At 40.0% G+C, this 20,865-nt stretch overlaps 1 protein-coding gene across 3 annotated transcripts in view; it reads left to right on the top strand.

The window, feature by feature from the left end:
* The window catches only part of CCDC171 (coiled-coil domain containing 171), a 162,743-nt gene that overhangs the window by 19,651 nt on the left and 122,227 nt on the right, over nucleotides 1–20,865 (top strand). For all 3 annotated transcript variants that reach the window (XM_075078194.1, XM_075078192.1, XM_075078193.1), the window contains 2 exons: nucleotides 14,592–14,684; nucleotides 16,011–16,171. In XM_075078194.1, the coding sequence (XP_074934295.1) occupies nucleotides 14,592–14,684; nucleotides 16,011–16,171 (254 nt within the window). The remainder of the gene's footprint in view (nucleotides 1–14,591; nucleotides 14,685–16,010; nucleotides 16,172–20,865) is intronic.

Below are 20,865 nucleotides of genomic sequence, written 5' to 3'. Positions count from 1 at the left end.
GGACATGGGGAATGTTCAAGGACAGACTTGTTGCATAAAGGAGAGGAAATGAGCACAATCTTCCCTTCTAATTGAATTTGAAAGAAAGGACTGTGCCCTTTTAAAAGGGCATGCTGCATTCCCAAGTAGAAGGAAGTAGAAGGAAGCCTGGAGATTGTTGGTATTTAAACACATTGCTGTCAGTATTATGTCTTCCTCTCTGCCTTAACAGCTGATTCACTAGCATGCTAACTTCTGTGGATCACATTTTTACTTGCTAAATTCTTCCCGTACATTTTGGAAGAGGCATTAAAGAAGGGCACTAAAGCATGGGCAGTAGTTTTCACTGTGTGCCAACAGTGCCAAAGTCTCTTTGTGTTTCTTTCTATCTGATATTACTCTCATATAGTTCTGTGGTGTTCTAGCTGTCAATTTAAAACTCCTCAATGTATGGGAATAAGTACCCATGTTAGAAATATGGTTAAAGTTCTGATAACCAGTTCTGTACCCAGCTGTGGTTAAACATAACTCTTATTTTTGCCTATGACGTCAGTATTTGGGATGAATTTCCATTCAGATATAGAAGCCTTAAAATAGTATACCTAGACAGAACGGTCTACATATTTTCATGAAATAGCCCTATTTCTTTATTTCTCATAATGGAATTTTTAGCTTATAGATTGAAATTTGGTTTTTGTGGGAAGATTGACACAGGAGACATGTCTTATTTCAATTTCCATGAAGAATACCTTGTGTTAATGGGCATTTGGTTAGAAAATGTGTACTTAAGTTCTTGATGACGGCAGCAAACTTCGTAGTGATTTGTGTAAAGTGTAGTGTAATTCTAATTAAAAGGCAATCTTATAACCTTAAGTTATACACTACTTGATAGGCAATGAAGATGAACTTTTTTTGGAGTTCACAAAGCTGTTCCTTTACTACCCTCTGCTGGACATAGGGGAGAAGTCTGTGGGAAAATATTTGTTTCAGTAATGAAAGGAAATGGCAAATTTAGAATATTTTTCTTTTTGTATGATGACTGTCTTATGAAAAATTTTATCAAATAGACTATGTAATAAAGAAAGGAAGGTGAAAAAAGTTGTCCCCTCTTTGTTTGTTTCTTCTTTGTTTGTTTGTTTCTTCTTTGTTTGTTTGTTTCTTCTTTGTTTGTTTGTTTCTTCTTTGTTTGTTTGTTTCTTCTTTGTTTGTTGTCTTTTGTCATTTTTAAAATATTAGGCTGGTTTTACCCTTCAATCATTATTCTGAACATGGTCTAAAAGACAACGTGTCTCATTTCTGGAATTAGAAATGAAGAGAAAGAATACTGGCAAATTTGTGTAGACCCTTCAGTTGAAAGTTAGCTGTTTACAGGGTCTAACCTGCTAGCTTTACAGTTTGCAGTGATATCAATGTGGTGTACAATTGCGTGGACATTAGAGTCCTTCTGAAATGGAACACATACTGTACCGGAAAAATTTAGTTGGGAACCTTATTCTGCCTTTTTAGCCTAAGTAGTCAAACAAATTCTTGATGTATTTTTATTGAACTCATGAATATACTATTTATGATAATCAGTTTCCTGGAACCAGTGTCTTTTATTTTAGCATTTACCTCCATTACTCTGGAAAGATGATTTCTTGGGAAAGATAGAGCAATTTTGTATATAAAAATAGTGTTTCTTGTGATGTGTCTAGCTGCCACAAAGCTGGCTGGGAAAGCTGTTTGACAAAAAGTGGAGGATTTCACCATAAGAAACAGAATTATTAGTTCATAAATTTGAAATTCTGTCTTGTTCACATAAATGTAATGATTTTCTATTGTTTGTTTTATGTGTTTGAGGCTGCCAACTCTTAGTAAACTGGAGCTCAAGGTCTCTCAAAGTTTTTAAGCCATTCTCATGAGGCCTGCAAAATGTCCCATAGCTTGGTCCATTTTATTTCTGAGACTGAATATGTTGCTATATTTCTGAGACTGTGAGTTACCATTTAAAGACCATTCCATTAGCTTTCATCTTGCCTTTCCTGCTCCCCACCTGTAAGTATATTGACCTTTTCATGTACTGCTAAATGTGTCATCTTGTATTAGCTTGGTAATGCTGCTATGATGGGGAGATGACTGCAAAGAAGACTTGAGTGATGGTCCATCTCTGTAATTGCAGAAGGTGCGCGTGCTTGCAATAGTTGAAGGCTGTGGGTGTAGTAAATTTCTTACTGTATCTAAGTCAGTGAAACATGAAATTTACGTCCCAGCTAAAAAAAAAAACAAAAAACACAAAACAAACAAAAAATCCCCCACCCACAAACCTGCTTATTTTTTTCCCCTCCTTGTTATTAATTTTACCATGAACTGCAGTGTTAGGTAGGTTATAGTTGTCATAAGAAAGACTTGAAGAAGCTCCAAGCAGTGTGAGGGAGGACACATTCCACAGTCAGTTAACAGTGCTACTGGCTGAACTTTAAACTACCTTTTATCTTCTATGACTTCTGACTTCTGTGACACACTTCTTGATGGCTTACCCCTACTTAATCCTTTGCTTTCTAATGTCTCCACAATACAGAACTGGCATCTAGGAATTCCAGCTACTGTGACTTTTATGTCCTCTAAGCACTGAAGTTTTTGTAATGGTATCTTTGCGGTTGCTCCAAAGTCATGTTTCCCCAGTGACAAGCTCACTGACATAATGGACTTCCTTTCTGAAAGGAACTTCGTTCTCTATCATCTCATATGTCATCACTTGAATAAAGTCCAGTTTGAAGGCTCAAACCTCACTATCAGACTGAAGTTGTTTGAATATTGTCTTACGTGGCCCTCACCAGGAGTTAGTAACAAGTCACACGTGCATGTATAAAGTAAGTGTCAGCTCATGTACAGTTAAGGGGTTTACCAGCTAATGAGTGTGAGAACCAAAAGGGACATCTTTTTGCCCTCAAGATCCTGTAGGAAGGGGCAGCAGTTCAGATGGGTCTGCCAATTTGCAGCTCAATTGCAGATTGGAATGGATTTGGACTTTATCCAAAGGCAACAAAATTATATCAGTTTAGCAGTCCTAGTTAGTTCTACTTTTTTTTTAAGCATAAAGCCAAGCGTATGACTTATCTCATTACACCCATCCCAGTGTAGTTATTTTTCTGGTATTGCGCAGGTAAGGTATGGCTCCACAGTTAATGAGACATGTTACTCTACACTTCATATACACGAAATGTTTATAGTGAGAGTTGACTGCACTCTGTCAGGCTGAGAGAACATTTACTTCAGTGGTTAAGAATTGTTTGTAATTAAGTAACCTTATAGTTACTAAACGATTGTTTATTATCTGGACAGGAGATGGCTCCACCTTACCATGATCAAGAGGCACCAGTGGTTCTAACACTAGGTGGAAGTGGTCAGCACATGTCCCAAAGATGTGTTTAGACCTGACCTCCTGAGTTATGAGTCATAGAGAAATGCTTTTAAGTAAGAAAAAGTAAGATCTTAATCTGAATATGGAAGCACACAGAATGGGTGGATGATGGTCCAGATACCAGGTACACGTGTGTCCTCTTCACTTTGTCTTGGCTGAGCATTTCACATAGGGGTTAGACTTCAGCCATGGGGAAGTGCAGGTATCCTGACAACTTGTTAGTAAAATGAAACTGAAAAATCTTTCAGATGTGGTCTAAATAGAAGCAGAGAAGAGAAAAATTACTTCTATCACTGTATCTAAACTTAGTAACTGTTGTAAATATACTTTTCTTCCTATTGTTAACTTTGTTGCTTATCTGATAAAGGGTATCTTGATAAATGTTGAACAATTACATTTTTATGGCTGTGGCATTGCACAGATGTAAGATACTGGATTATTCTTTCAGTATGGAGTGCCCCAGTATTCACAAATATTGCAGTACTTAAAGCAAGAGTGAGGGGCTGAGAAAAGTGGAAACCACAAAAGCCAGTTTGGAAAATGGTATTGCAAACTGTTAGCATGCAGAAAATGTCTCCTAGAAACCACTTTAGCATTCTCTTGCAACAGGACACAGTTAAAAGTGACTGAACCTTAAGGGATTAGAGTAAACATACGACATGGTTGCTTACAAGTTCTAAGTCTGGCATGGAAGTTTTCTTAGTTATTTTTATTTTCTCTTTTTCAAAAGTCACAATTCTGTCTGTGCTACCATGGATCCCAGATATCTTTGTTCTTTAAATTAAGACTGAAATTGACTGAGTTTGAATATCTAAGGAAACTTTGGAGACTGCATGAGTTTGTGTGTGGTATCTTACTTAATATGTCTGCCTTCATGTATCCTGTTAGGTGCACATGGAAGTAACGGGTGACTGAATCTTGTTGAATAACCAGTGTTTTCAGTGCTGGCTAAGCAAATGCTGTGTAACCACTGGAGGACGCACTTTTTGGATCCATCCTTGAGATCAATCTCTGTGACTTGGACCTGACAAGAAGCTTTCCAAGCTAAACCAGAAAGTGTTCCCATTGGACTCCCAGTTGAGAGTCAGTGGTCTGGATGTCTGCAGCCTGCAACATTTCTCTAGAACTTGTTTTCACACAGCCTTGTCTTTCTAGACAGGTGTTGTGTAAAGTTTTCAAACACACATGGCTCAGTAAGGATACTGATTCTTACACTTCATCTGATTCAAAGAGGTTTGCCTGGCTAACATCATTCCAGTACCAGTGTCTTTCTGTCAGACAGGAACATGGAACTCTTCTCCTCATCCCTTTTTTTTTTTTTTTTTTTTGGAATTGGTAGTATGGTGTTACAGGTTAGACTCATCCCTTACGCTTCTTTCTTTCCCTTACAGAGTGCATAATGGATTATTCTCACTGGTAGAGCCTGCAGCTTCTCACTGTGAAAGGAAGATCATATAAGTATCAGTCGAGCCTGTTTGAACCTTTGCTAGCAAAATACACAAGATTTTCTGTAGAGTGGTTTTTTTTTTTTTTTGCAGCTGTGTTCTTCCCAAGTAAAACTTCAGACTTAGCTTGGAATCCAGGTGCAACTTCTGTGGCTGATGTGCACTTATATAAACAGCAATTCCAAGGTTCTTTTCCTTAAAGCATTCTAAGCAAACCTGAATTTCCTTATATTCAGTAACTCTGTATTGCTTAGCAAGGCTTATCTGCTAATGGCTGATTAGAGATATCTCATGAAGTTTTTGTTTTCCCGCTGATTTCCCACTGATTTGCTGGCATGAGATTTTGTTTATATTTGCTAGATATATGAGCCATCAGAGAGATGATCTCTCCAATGATCACATCAGAGATTTGTGTAATTCTCATCACAAGAACCATAAGCTTCAGCAGTCAAATCATAGAACCCAGGAAAAAGAATATTTGTTGCTCCACCAGACACAGACAGCATCTACACAACTTCCTCAATTTACATATGTAATTTTTCTGCAAGCTCTTTTAAGCATCTGAATCTCTTCTGGGTGAGACAGATGCTTATACTGGTAAACTAAGATTAAGGTTTACCTGAGTAATCTTCTGAGACTTTTGAGGAGAACACAGTTCACTCTTCATCTTTGGCTTCTAGAAATGCAAGAAATTAGTGGCAGTCCCTGTCAGGTCCCTGACAGTGACCTGTCTTGAATGAAAATAAATTTTATTTCTCTCCATAGGTCTTTGTTTTCTGAAGGTTTGGTGAACTAATTTAGACAAGGTTTTAAAAATCAGAATTGTAAGAAAATACTGGTATGAGGCAATGTTTTCAAGCCTTGAACTCCCGAAGAAGATGAGCTTTAAAAGCAAGAATAGGACATTGAGATTCCTAACCTTGTGAAGAAACCTCAGTTTTGAGCAAGTCAGTTTTCTCATGCATTTATATGGGGATATGATCTGTAAGATGATACTTATCTGTCAAACAGATATTTTGATTTTTAGTTTCTAATTTGATTCCCTGTGTGTACTGCCGTGAATCTCTTTGAAGACTTCCTAAGGGATGCCTGTCAGGTACATCTAGCTCTCCTTTGGTCGGTGCCTAGGGTTCATTCCTCTTTTACAGTAGGCTAGACACACTGTCCTGCTTGCAATTAGGAGCCCGTTTCTCACATTCCAGAGATCATCAGGAATATCTGTAGCTGAAATACTAGTTCTCCCAGTGCTTCTCTTTTTATAGGCATGCTAATTCTACAAGTTAATTCTTCAGTGACTTGTGACAATGCAGTCAAATGAACAATCCACAAATAAGTCTATTTTTAAATTGAATTGCTGTTGCTTCAGACAGCAAAAGAGTGATATGCTGGCACCTCTTACAGGTGTCTGCTTGCTCCTGGCTCTATTTCTTCATTGTCCTAGGATTTTTCTTAGAACTCAAGTTTCAATATTTCTGGGAGTTTGTGTTTCCTTTGGATTATGTCTTTTGTCCCAGCAGTTAGTGTCCATCATGTCAGCTCAAGGAGATAGACTCTACTTTTAAATAACTATACCAGGACCTAATACCTATACACTCTGTTTGGGAGAATGTAATTGCTCCAGTTTTTCATTCTTGCAGATGCCCTCACTCAAGCTGTTATTTATTCTTTTTTTATTTTTCTTCTTGGGACTGATGAAATTTAACAGTCCTAGGGGGCTCCATTTGAGAGGATATGTTAACCATTTTGACAGTGTCTTGCATCTCTTGTTTCAGCTGAAGACAGGCAAAGTGAAGGCATAGTTCTACTTTAGACTGGTGCTTACGAAATAAAATAACACTTAGAAGACAAATGCAATACAGACCTTGTGAATTAGTAAGTTATGCCTAAAAACTTTACTTGCAGAATCAAGTTTATTTCCCCCTTTTTCCATTTCAGTGTTTTCTATGAGAATGAACACTTGAACAAACCAGCCAAAGACAGAAAACCATTTTTGCTCTTGAGGGTATGCAGTGAGATATTCTCAGTGAAGTTTTTATTTCTCAATTTTATTTTAAAAAAATTATGTTTCCCACTCTAAATGTTGTGATAGGTACCTTCCTTACTGTTTTCTTTATTCTCCTCAAAGTAGAATTATTTTCAGGCTGACTTTTAAAATGTTATTAAAAAAGAAATGAAATCCACTTCAATTGTATTTATGGTTCACTGACTACTTTTACTATGCTGGCAGTATTCTTCTGTAAAAGCATCCTCTTGACAGATGTTGACCTGTTGGAGGATGCTAAGGAGTCCTTCCAAACTAAAGCAGGAGGTAGTTTGCTAATTCTCCGTTAAGGGCAAAGGGAAGTAGGAGCTGATGTTTGGAAGGAATAATACTGTTAAGAGTCTAAAACAAGCTATTTTTGAGAATAAATTTAGCAATATGGAAGTACAGTGAGAGTGTTTGTGCAGGATTTGTGAATTCTTTTTATTAAGTACTTTATGCAGATAAAATTCCTGGGAAGGAGCAAAGTGTAAGCCTTTGACAGACCTTACTGTGAAGTAGGTTTGGTAAGCTCTGTGCTGTTGCTGCTTTTCTCATTACTAGGCCTTCCATGGGCATAATTTTCAAAAGTCTTTCCTTTTGTGTGTGTGATTACACAAAGTTTAAATTTATTGCCAAAAGCTTTTATTTTAATGTCTGTTAATGTTCTTTCTCTTCTTTTAAATGTTCAGAATCCAGATGCAGTCTCACGTTCTTGTTACTTTGTTTTACTTTTCCAAAATCAATAATTTCAACTGTATTTATATAACCTTAAATGTGCTTATGTTAAATGACTTTTAAATATTAATTTCTTTTTCTTCATGTCCCTGATTTAACTTGAAGCCAAGAGACATTTTGGGATGAATTTTTCTTTTCAATTCAGTTATCAGTCAAAGTGAAAACTTATTGAGAGAAAACAGTGTAGTTAAAATTGCATGTGAATTTCCATTACAGCATGTCTCTAGTTACTGCTTTTGGTAAAAGTGTTTTTCCACATGAAATTCCATGTCCAGGCCTTTATCTGGACATACATATCTGGCAATTGGTTTTGTGTTTATTGTAACTTGAAAGAATTTTTTCCAGCTTGGATCACTTAAAAAAAAGTTTAGTAAAAATATAGACTACTTTTTGTAGGCAATCCAAATTTCCAAGTAGGTTCTTAACATAGTAATTTGCATTTTTGTGTTTTTCTAAAGGTAAGAATGAGTAAGAAAGATGCAACAGGTTAATTCAGAGAATCCCATTTTACTTGAACTATGCATGCATGTACAGGTGTTCTTCTGTGTAATGAGATGTAGTAACTGACTAAAGTAGTCAGGATACTTTTTAAGAGATCATAAACAACCTGATAATTGCTAGACAAAAATGTGTCAGAATAGTTACAGGCCAAGGAACATAGCAGTAAAAAAATACCAGGTTAGTGCTTCGAAACATAACAGAGTTTACAGATTTTTGTGGTACGGAAACTTGACTAGTCCAGGGCTGCAAACCAATCTGTTCTGGGCACCTTAATTGGAAATTAGGTGCCAAAGCCAACATAATTTTGAAGAACTCACTATCTTCTGTGTGCTTCATGTGTCTCATCACTGAAATTGTTGATACTCTATTGATAACCGCATTGTATTTTGGAAGATACAGGGTGTGGTTATATTGCCTCAGATGACAACCTTTGGGAAAAAGCAAATAGCAAAGGAATAGGTAGAATATTTCATTTGGTCTTTCTGATTTCTGACTCCAGCTGCAGTCTTCTTGATTGTAAAAAAAAAAAATATGCAGCAATAGAATCATTAAGGTTGGAAAAGATCTCTAGAATCATCAAGTCAACCCACCAACCCAGCACCATCATGCCTTCTAAACCATGTCCCAAAGTGCCACATCTACTTGTTTTTTTGAACACCTCTATGGATGGTCACACCACCAGTGCTCTGGGCAGCCTGTTCCAATGCCTGACCACTCTTGCAGTAAAGAAATTTTTCTTAACACCCAATCTAAACCTCTTCTGACTCAACTTGAGGCCATTTTCTCTTGTCCTATCACTAGTTACTTTGGAGAAGAGGCTGACACCCACCTTGCTACAACCTCCTTTCAGGTAGTTGTAGATAGTGATAAGGTCTCCCCTCAGCCTCCTTTAGACTAAACAACCCCAGTTCCCTCACCTGCTCCTCATCAGATTTGTTCTCCAGAGCCTTCTCCAGCTTTGTTGCCCTCTCTGGACATGCTCCAGCAATTCAATGTCCTCCTTGTAGTGAGGGGCCCAAAACTGAACACAGTATTCGAGGTGCTGCCTCACCAGTGTTGAGTACAAGGGCACGATCACTTCCTTACTCCTGCTGGCCACACTGTTCCTGATACAAGCCAAGATGCTGTTGGCCTTCTTGGCCGTCTGGGCAAACTGCTAGCTCATGTTCAGCCAGCTGTCAACCAGCACCCCCAGGTCCTTTTCCACCAGGCAGCTTTCCAGCTGCTCTTCCCCAGTCCTGTAGCGTTGCATGGGGTTGTTATGATCCAAGTGCAGGACCCGGTACTTGACATTGTTGAACCTCATACAGTTGGCCTCAGCCCATTGATCCAGCCTGTCCAGGTCCCTCTGCAGAGCCTTCCTACCCTCGAGCAGATCAACACTCCCACCAGCTTGGTGTTTGCAAACTTACTGAGGGTGCACTCGATCCCTTCATCCAGATCATTGATAAAGATATTAGACAAGACTGGCCCCAAAACTGAGCCCTGGGGAGCACCGCTTGTGACCCGCTGACAGCTGTTTTTAGCTCTGTCCACCACAACTCTCTGGGCTCGACCATGCAGCCAGGTTTTTACCCAGTGAAGAGTACAACTGTCTTAAGTCATGAGCCACCAGCTTCTCTTGGAGGGTGCTCTGGGAGACAGTGTCAAAGGCTTTGCTAAAGTCCAGGTGAATAACATCCACAGCCTTTCCCTCATCCACTAGGTGGGTCACCTGGTCATAGAAGGAGATCAGGTTGGTCAGGCAGGACCTGTCTTTCATGAAGGTCTGATCCCCTCGTGGTCCCACACATGCCTGGAGCTCTCACTCAAGACGAACTGCTCCATAACGTTCCCCAGTACTGAGGTCAGGCTCACTGGCCTGTAGTTGCCTGGATCCTCCTTCTGGCCCATTTTGTAGACAGGTGTCACATTGGCAAGTGCCCAGTCATCTGGGACTTACTTCCCCTGTTAACCAGGACTACCGATAAATGATGGAGAGTGGCTTGTCAAGCTCCTCTGCCAGCTTCCTCAGTACTCTCAGGTGAATCCCATGCAGCCCCATATACCTGTGAGTATCCAGGTGGCTCAGCAGGTTGTAAACCACTTCCTCCTGGATTATGGGGGATTTATTCTGTGATCTGTCCCTGCCTTCCAGCTCAGGGGGCTGAATACCCTGAGGATAACTGGTCTGACTGTTAGAGACTTATGCAAAGAAGGCATTTAGTACCTCAGCCTTCTCCTCATGCTCATTGGCAGTGTTCCCCTCCATGTCCTATAGAGGATGGAGGTTCTCCTTGGTTCTCCTTTTGTTGTTAATGTATTTGTAAAAAGATTTTTTGTTAACCCTTATAACAGTGGCCAGATTGAGTTCTCGCGGGGCTTTTGCCTGTCTGATTTTCTCTCTGCATGACCTTGTGAGATCCCTGTACTCTTCCTGAGTTTCCTGCCCCTTCTTCGAAAAGCGGTAGACTCTCCTTTTTTTCCTGAGTGTCAGCAAAAGCTCCCTGTTCAGCCAAGGCAGTTGTCTTCCCTGCTGGTCCATCTTAGAGCACATGGGGACAGCCTGCTCCTGCGCTTTCAGGACTTCCTTCTTGAAGAATGCCCAGCATTCCTGGACTCCTTTGCCACTCAGGACTTCCTTCCAAGGGACTCTCCCAACCAGTGCCCTGAACAGGTCGAAGTCTGCCCTCCAGAAGTCCATGGTAGTGGTTCTGCTGACCTCTCTTCTCACTTTGCTGAGAATCAAGACCTCTATCATTTCATAGCTGCTAAGCCCAAGACAGCTTCTGACCACCACATCTCCCACCAGTCCTTCTCTGTTTGTAAACAGCAGGTCAAGCAAGGCACCTCCTGCGGTAGGCTGATGCAGCAGCTGTGTCAGGAAGTTATCTTCTACACACTCCAGGAACCTCCTGGACTGTTTCCTCTCTGCTTTGTTGTATTTCCAGCAGGTATCCAGTAAGTTGAAGTCCTCCACAAGAACAAGAGCTAGCGACGGGGAGGCTTCTGCCAGCCACTTGCAGAATGCTTCATCTACCTCTGAATCCTGGTTGGGTGGTCTGTAACAGACCCCCAGCAGGATATCTGCCTTCATGCCTTCCCCCTCATCCTTACCCATAAGCACTTGACCTTATTGTCACAATCATTGAACTCTGTACGATCAAAACACCCTAACACACAGAGACACCCCACTGCCTCTCCTTCCTAGGCTATCCATTCTGAAGAGCTTATAGCTGTCCATTGCAGCACTCACAGAATCACAGAATGGTGGGGGTTGAAAGGGACCTCTGGAGATCATCTTGTCCAACCTCCCTGCTTGAGCAGGTACACCTAGAGCAGGGGGCACAGGACCGTGTCCAGGCAGGTTTTGAATGTCTCCAGGGAAGGAGACTCCACAACCTCCCTGGGCAGCCTGTTCCACTGCTCTGTCACCCTCACAGTAAAGAAGTTTTTTCTCATATTCAGGTGGAACTTCCTATGTTCCAACTTGTGCCCATTGCCCCTTGTCCTGTCGTTGGGCACTAATGAAAAGACCCTAGTCCCATGATCCTGACACCCACCCTTTAGATATTTATAGGTATTGATGAAGTCCCCCCTCAGTCTTCTCCAGGCTAAACAAACCCATGTCTCTCAGCCTTTCCCCATATGGGAGATGCTCCAGCCCCCTGATCATCTTGGTAGCTCTCTGCTGGACTTGCTCAAGCAGTTCCCTGTCCTTCTTAAACTGGGGGGCCCAGAACTGGACACAGTACTCCAAATGTGGTCTCACTAGGGCTGACTAGAGCGGGAGGATAACCTCTCTCAACCTGCTGGCCACATTCCTTTTAATGCATCCCAGGATACTGTTGGCCTTCTTGGCCACAAGGGCACGGTGCTGGCTCAGGGTCAGCTTGCTGTCCACCAGCACTCCCAGGTCCTTCTCAGCAGAGATGCTTTCCAGTAGTTCAGCCCCCAGCCTGTACTGGTGCTTGGGGCTGTTCCTCCCCAGGTGCAGGACCTCGCACTTGCTCTTGTTGAATTTCATGAGGTTCCCCTCGACCCAGCTCTCCAGCCTGTCCAGGTCGTGTTGGATGATAGGACAGCCTTCTGGTGTATCAGCCACTCTTCCTAGCATGGTATCATCAGCGAACTTGCTGAGGTTACACCCTGTCTCTTCATCCAGGTCATTGATGAATATGTTAAACAGGACTGGACCGAGCACAGACCACTGGGGAACACCTACTAGTGACAGGCCTCCATCCAGACTCTGCCCCGTTGATCACAACCCTCTGAGTTCTGTTTTTCAGCCAGTTTTCAGTCCACCTCACTTTCCACTCATCCAACCCACACTTCCTTAGCTTGTCTACGAGGATGCCATGGGACACAGTGTTGGATGCCTTACTGAAGTCAAGATAGACAACATGCACTACTCTCCCTTTGTCAATCCAGCCAGTTACGCCACCATAGAAAGCTATCCGGTTGTTCAAGCATAATCTTCCCTTGGTGAATTCCTGTTGACTATTTCTGATAACCTTTTCCTCTACATGCCTGGAGATTACCTCCAGGATGAACTGCTCCATCACCTTTCTGGGGATGGAGGTGAGGCTGACTGGCCTATAGTTCCCCAGGTCCTTCTTGCCATTTTTGAAGATTGGAGTGATACTTGCTGTCCTCCAGTCCTCGGGCACCTCTCCTGTCCTCCATGACCTTTCAAAGATGGTGGAGAGTGGCTCAGCAAGAACATCTGCCAGCTTCTTCAGCATTCACGGGTGCATCGCATCGGGGCCCATGGATTTGCTAGGATCCAGTTTGCATAGGGGACCTCTGACCCACTCCTCCTCAACCAAGGGGAAGTCCTCCTTTCTCCAGATTTTCTCTCTCACCTCTGGGTGCTGGGATGCCTGAGGGTCAGTCTTAGCAGTAAAGACTGAAGCAAAGAAGGCATTCAGTAACTCTGCTTTTTCTGCATCCTGCATTACCAGGGCCCCTTCCTTGTTCGTCAGTGGGCTCACTGTATCCCCAGTCTTCCTTTTACTGCTGACGTATTTGAAGAAGCCCTTCTTGTTATCTTTGACACGCATTGTCAGATTTAATTCCAAGGGGGCCTTGGCCTTCCTCATCACATCTTGTGTACCCTGACAACGTTCCTATATTCCGCCCAAGTGGCCAGTCCCTTTTTCCAAATGATGTGAACCACCTTCCTCCATTTGAGTTTCTCTAGAAGCTCTTTGCTCATCCCTGTGGGTCTCCTGGCTCCTCTGTTTGACTTCTCCCTCCTAGGGATGCACTGATCTTGAGCTCGGAGGAAGTGGTCCTTGAATACTGACCAGCTCTCTTGGACCCCCCTGCCTTCTAGAGCCCTAGCCTGTGGGATTTCTCCAAGCAGGTCTCTGAAGAGGCCAAAGTCAGCCCTCTTGAAGTCCAAGGCTGTAATTCTACTTGTTGCCCTGCTTCTACCACGCAGTGTCCTGAACTCCCACCATCTCATGGTCATTGCAGCCAAGGCTACCCAAAACTCTCACATCCTCAACCACCCCTTCCTTGTTCGTTAGGATAAGGTCAAGCAGCACATCTCGTCTCGTTGGCTCCTCCACCACCTGCATCAAAAAGTTGTCCTCGAGCTCTGTAGGAACCACCTGGAGTGTGTGCCTCACCATGTTGCTTTTCCAGCAAGTATCAGGGTGGTTGAAGTCCCCCATGAGAACCAGGGCCTGTGATTGAGAGGCTACTTCCAGCTGTCTGTAGAAGGCTTCATTGACTTCCTCTTCTTGATCAGGTGGCCTGTAGCAAACACTCACAACAGTGTCACCCATATTTGCCTGCCCCTTAATTTTTACCCACAAGCTCTCAACTTGTTCTCTTTCCACTCCAAGGCAGAACTCGATGCATTTCAGTTGCTCCCTCACATAAAGAGCAACTCCCCCATGTTGCCTTGCTGGTCTGTCTTTCCTGAAAAGCCTGTAGCCATCCATGACAGCATTCTAGTCATGTGAGCTGCCCCACCATGTCTCTCTGATTGCAATCAGATCATGGCCCTGTGACCACACACAGACCTCTAGTGCCTCCTATTTTTTTCCCCATTCTGCATGACTCCAGTCATGACAGTCATCCCACCATGTTTCTGGGATGGCGACGTAAGCCATAGCTATCCTGTTGTACAGTGGCTTCCAGCTCCTTCTGTTTGTTGCCCATGCTGTGTGCATTGGTGTAGATACACTTGAGCTGGGCTGTCAATTTCACCCCCAACCTTGACATGCCACCCCTAGGCTCCTCTCTAAAGGGCCTGCTTATATCCCCTTCCCCCATCATCCCTTTCTTCCTACATAAATTTCTTTAACTAAATAGAAAATAATAATGTGATATTCTAGATATGTAAAAAATATTTTCGTATGTATTTCTTGGTATGAGTTCTCACGGTTCCAAAGTACAAGTAGTTCAGATATATCAGGTTGGTGTACGGAGACCTAATATACAGAATGAACAGAATAGTCTTTGTGCCATGTTTACCATCTCTCTGGACTTAAATTTCTTCAAAATGTACTTCTAGGCAGCTACAGTAAGAATAAAGAAACTGGAAGAAAACATTGAAGCAGAGAGAGCAGCACATTTGGAATCCAAATTCAATTCAGAGATCATCCAGGTAAACTTTTTGTTAAACATTTTGCAGAAGTTTACAGTAAAACGGTTTATGAAGTTGTAAAGATACAATCTTCCAAAAATATTAAGACCACTTACATACTTGAGTGAAAACACTGAATATTTTTTTGCAAGAAGTGTCAAAATTGCAATAGCTAGTATATAAAAGGAGAATAGAAAAATACCTGCTCTTCAGGGAGAATTGAAGTTATTAGAACAAATGATGAAATAGAATGTCACATTCGTAAATTCGAGAATTCCCACTAGAATTTAAACAGAGAGGGGAAAGGAAATGTTTCACAATAGTTAAAGACTATACTACTGTTTAAATATCCTGCCCTGTATCTTTTGAATAGGCACTTAGAGCTACCTGGAGATACAGTGCGTACATCCAACTTCTCTAGGAGTGAGAGCTTAATGCATCCTTAAACTGCAGTTCCAAATACAATTATTCAGAGTACACTTCAGCTTCTAACAAAGTTGTTACATCTGCAGTTACTAGTAAAGATTGATTATATGAAAAAAACATAGTGTATATACTTGAATATTAAATCTTTTTATTATTAAGCTGTATCACATGGGGTTTGACCCGGTAAGGCAACTATGGTTTATTTTAAAAAGCAAGTGGGAAAAAGCTAAATGATGATTGCGTGGTAATCCATACTAACTAACAAGCCCTTCACACTCAACTTTTTGAAAACTAAGCAAATAAAAAAGAGTTTTTGGTATCTTTTTTTCTTACTTTCTGAGTAACGAAGATAAGTACTGCCATTCTTAAGGCAGTTGTTTTCTTATGGTCTTCTCTATGTACAGGCACTTAAGTTTTATTTAAGTGGTGATTAAACTAGTAGAAAGGAAGGATCTAGTTTCCTTAATTTCCTCTCTCTACTCTTACATACAAAGGAACTGGGTGAGTAACATTCCTCAAAGTTAGAGACGTACCTTTTATGGGTGAATGACTGGTAAGGTTTTCTTCCTTGTTCATATACATGAACGAGCTTCAAGTGTGCTTTGTGCTGAGTGGCAGTGTAGCATCCCACATTTACATGAGTCTACTTAAAAAATAGAATTTCCCTGGAAAACTTCAGTAATAACTGAAAAAGGTAAAATCCAGACACCACCAAATAAAAGGAGAATAAAAGGTGCTTTTCATTAGCGTATCTGTCTGTATTTATTAATACACTTTCACATGTGTTCAGTGCTTTCTGTGCATATACTTCCGTATAGAATTAATATAGTTACCTGTAAAGCAGAACAGAACATAGAACAGCATTAAAGATCGTGATAGTTTTTCCTAATTTACTTTAATTGCTTTCTTTTCACTTGGTAGTTAAGAATTCAAGACCTTGAAGGAGCTTTGCAAGTGGAGAAAGCCAGCCAAGCAGAAGCTCTTTTGGATTTAGAAATGATCAAGAAAGAGTTCAAAGAGGTAGAAAAAGCATATGAGAGAGAAAAACACAATGCCCAAGAGAACTTGGAAAAACTCAAAGTGTAAGTTACCTTTTAAATTAATTGTAAAATGGCAGTGAAAGCTTGGGTACCACCTACAGTTTACATTCCCTACAGTTTTCAGTCGCTAGAAAACAACATAATCTGATGCAATTTGCCAAACAAAGCCAAGGTTGAGAACCTGGCATTCCATTAATAACAGGTCCATATCAGTAACCATATATATTATGGATAGGCAGAGAAAATAACCAATCTGTTACAGATTGTTTGCTGAAGCAAAAATGTTGAAAACTATAGTTATGATAGAGTCCTGTCTCTAGTAGTGTTTGGGAGGAGTGTAGGAAAACATACATGGCAGGTTTGCAACAGACTGGTTTTTCTGTATACATTTACATTATTATGAAAATATAACTTTTCACTTCAGGGAGCTAGATGAATCTTTAAGACTTCTGTCTAGAGGTTGTGTATAATTTCTAGTGGATAATCTTTATTTTCAGCTTTTGAATAATTGTGGAAAGTTTTAATTTGGTGATGAAAAATAGGAAAAGGGGTGAAGTGTGTGAGGGCATACAAAATTCCTTGGGATTCCTTTCCTGCTCAGCACAACCTGCTGTGTCTGGTAACGGACAGTTTTTGGAAGAATTTGAAGAATTTGGTTTTCCTTTAAGCAAGGAAGCTTGTGAGACAGTCTTTCTATATGTGTGGTTACAGAGATGTTTTTAGTAATACATTTGAAACCTGTGCTGTATTATAAACACCTTAGAGCTCTTCATTAAAATAAAGCCAAAGGAAGTCTGAATGTAAGATTGTGTATTTAGGTAAACCAGTGTCATATTAAAAATGAAGGCCTTTTTCTCAAAGAAAAGGTAACAATTTTAATGTTAAAAATTTGTGAAAGTGTGTGAAATAGATTATGATAGTAATCTAATGTGATGCTTCAGGAAGACTGCGGTCTTCACAGCTGGGAAACTGAATACATGTATTTCAAAATTCTCTATGGTCCTAAAATAACATCAGTTAATTAAACTGTAATCTCATCCTGTCTGGTTGTTTCTGCTCTGAGCATGAGTTCTATGGCAGCAACATACATGGCACTAAACTAATACCAAGTTCTTTGCCTTTCCTTGAACTGGAGAAGGCTTTTACCATTGATCTGATATTTTGTTTGTTTGTTTTGTTTTTAAAAAAGCTCCTTTGTGTTCAGAACAGCCTTGTTTGGATGAATGCCTATTGCATTAGTTGTTTTGCTTAACAAGCTACTTTGTACTGTATGAGTTTTCTTGTGTGTAACTTCTTATTCTTACAGAGAATGTGGTTCTGGGTTTTTTTGTTGGGCTTTTTTTTTCTTTCTGGCACATTTCTGTATTCGAGTGTTCCAGAAGATATGGAAAATTCATGTTACAGCTAAATACTCTTCCCTTCAGACTTAAAAGTTTTCTTGAACAAGTGTTCTTCCTGTGCTTGCTTTTGGACCGCTTCTTCAATCCTTCCAAGGTCTTATATTCCAAGGTCCATCTTTGTATTTAAGGTTAGACCAGCCAAATTCAGCATCCTCAAGTGAAACATGTGGCTCTTCTAGGTTTTTTGGCTAATGCCTGTTAAGTTGGAGTAGTTTTCAGTCTAGAAATACTTCTCCTGTCTTATCAACATGGCTACCATAACATGTCTTTCTGTGATCAGTCAGGGAGCTGTTAACCTTCCAAGAATCTCCAGATACCCTTTACTCCTTCCTTCTGGAAGTTTCAGGAATTTTTCTCCTGTTGTTTCTGTCCAAGCTCAAAAACTGGGCCTTGAATTGTGCAAGCAGCTCATCTCTGTCCTCCTATCTGTTATTACATCTCTTGCATTCTTAGAGAAAACAAGTGCTTTTGCTTTTGCTTCCGAAGCTCAGTGTAATGATGTGAGTGAACAACAGATACTGTCAAATTTAAGATGCAGTCAGTCCATCTGGGGAGCTAATAGACTTGTAGAAATTATATATATGACTTTTGAAAGTACTTCTGAAATGCAGAACTGCACTGGTTTTTATTTTTATAGCTCTTTAGAAAATAAATGTGAGTCTGAACACATGGGTCATATTCAGCTTTGATGTATTCACAAATAATGGGTTAAAATTACAGAAGATTACCTGTTCTGATTTGTTTGATGTGAAATAAATCTGGAGTAATGAATTCTGCATAAACGAATTTTTAAAATACAATAATGTATTTAAGTGTTACATGTGCACCAAAAATGTAAACCATGCATCATGCAAACATACTAGATCCTGAAGGGAGTGTTAATGCTTTACACTGGAAGTTACGTGTCAGTAAAACGATTTGATTCTCAAGGTTTCTAGTTTGGCATTTTAATGCTTTTATTTATCTGTTGTCAGTTGTTCTTTTTAACTTTCATCACAACCGTTCTCTCAGGTACTTTTCTATTTTAGCAAATTCTTATTTTCATGTAGGTACACAACGTTTTATCTTAGATACCTGTGCTTAGTAATAATTTTCAGTACAAGATCCTCTCATGAACGCTCCTTTTGGCCCCACACAAAGTTCATAAAGTATATGAGTTCCTCACCTACATTTTTTAGAACAGTTTTGGTTAGTCAATTTCATCATGCTAGACCCAGTCCCCCAAAGTGGTATGCATATGTGCTTAAGTTTCCTTAACAGAGTTTGTCAGAGCATTTAATTCTGTGAATTATATTAGTTTCTTAGATAAGTAAAGACCTTTTATCACAAGAAGTAAGTGTTAAGTGGAGTACTGCTTGCACATGGAATAATGCTGTCCAGTAGTTACCATGTGGAGCTCTACTATCCCTTTAGGTGTTGAATACAAGCTTTGCATTTTTCAGCATTTCAGTGACTCTGTGTTTTTTCTAAAGACTTAGAAATTGCAAATTACACTCCACTAAGTCAGTGACAGAGATGTGAGTCTTTAAGGCCTGAATTATTACTGGTATGAATATGTTCTGAGAATCAAGGAATGATAAGACAGATAAAATGTAAGCTAATTAGAAGCATTTTTGATGGTAGCTTAAACACCTGTTTAGGAATATTCCAAACCATTAGAACTTAACAAGTTTTACCACAAGATCTGCTTTTTAAATTTTAATTTAGTAATGTTAGTTAAAAATTGTAAAAATCCATATATAGTAATTTTTCAAATAAGCCTTTGAGAGACTTTTAAAGATACTTTCCTTTATTAGAGTGTACAGACCAGCATAAGAATAATGGTTAAATATTGAATTACATTGATGCATTCAATAATGTTTTGCTTCTTGTGAGAATCTTTTATATAGATGTATGAAACTATTTCTTTGAGAATTGAAGGGTTTTTCTATTTAGGGTCATTCTGGTCCACGAAAATCACATTTTGGAAAAATGGGAAGAACTCTTAAACAAAAATCTTATCCTCAAAATAAAAAGAGTTGCTTTTTAGGGACTATATTTCTTTGTCTGGAATTGCTGTATGAAATACCTGAATACATGTATTTGTGTGGCTAAGAATAGGAAATACAGTTTTTACAGTTATGATACCAGTTGCATCAGGAACTTTGTTATTAGTGCTTACAGAGAAATAAGTACTTGTGTTACTAAAATCATAGAATCATAGAATTATTAAGGTTGGAAAAGATCTCTAGAATCATCAAGTCCAACCACCAACTCAGCACCACCATGCCTGCAAAACCATGCCCTGAAGTGCCACTCTACACGTTTTTTGATAGCTCCAGGGATGGTGACTTCACCACCTCTCTGGGCAGCCTGTTCCAATGCCTGACCACTCTTTCAGTAAAGAAATTTTTCCTAATATCCAGTCAAAAACCTTCCCCTGATGCAGGTTGAGGCCAAGAAGAGAACCTTAAACAGCCTTCCCCTACACCTCTAAACTGGATAATTCTGTTCAACACTTTTTTCCCAGTAAAGCAGATTTGCCCTGTTTTGGATGGTTTTTGGGTACAAAAAAGAATTTTTGCCTGCTTAAACATCTGTTCTGTGTGTTAACTGGATATCAGAATAAACTTTGTCTAATATCCAAACAGTACTTTTCACTACTTGCAATCATCTGTTGATTCAGGCAGTTAGTCCTAGGAGCTTCTGCCAACTGAGTTTTTTGAAAACAAATGACCTTCTGTGATATTCAGAGAATGCAAACCGTTCCATGAAAGTTAGCAGAGTTAAACAGCTGGTGGTTTTATTAATAGAGCTTGAAGTAACAGAAGCAGCCTATCCATATAATTTTGTTGGTCCAGATACCTACATTTCTAGAGCTCCATAAAGATAGGTAGTGAGGGTGAAGCTTTATCTCAGATGGACATTAATATACTCAGTTCCCTTGGAGTAATTACATGGGGTGGACAGGTACTGCCTTGTCTCTTTCCTGTGCCTTTTTTATTCTTTGAAGCATGCAAGTATCAGTAACATTGGTGAATATCAGTGATTGCTTTTGCTGGATCCCTTCAGAGAGAATACAAGAGCCTTTGATCTACTTACCTTTGAAGGCTGTGGTCCTTGGTCTCTAGACAATATCAGAAGCATGGCTTTTTCTTCTAAGCCATGATTTGGTATCCTAATATATTTTCCCTTTTCCTGGAGGAGTCCCACGAGTTTGTCTTTAAGCCTTAGTCTTCGGAAAGTCTTGAAGACTTTCATTTGTTTTGTTAGAACACTTGATGTCTTTTTAGCTGGACTTCATGTAGGATAAATGATTCCAAAGTTGGAAGAGATACAAAGCTGTGAGAATTTATT

This window comes from Phalacrocorax aristotelis, chromosome Z (genome assembly GCF_949628215.1).
Source record: "Phalacrocorax aristotelis chromosome Z, bGulAri2.1, whole genome shotgun sequence".
Taxonomy (NCBI): Eukaryota; Metazoa; Chordata; class Aves; order Suliformes; family Phalacrocoracidae; genus Phalacrocorax; species Phalacrocorax aristotelis.
Note: the sequence above shows the minus strand (reverse complement) of the source record. Positions and strands in the feature narration are given on the sequence as shown.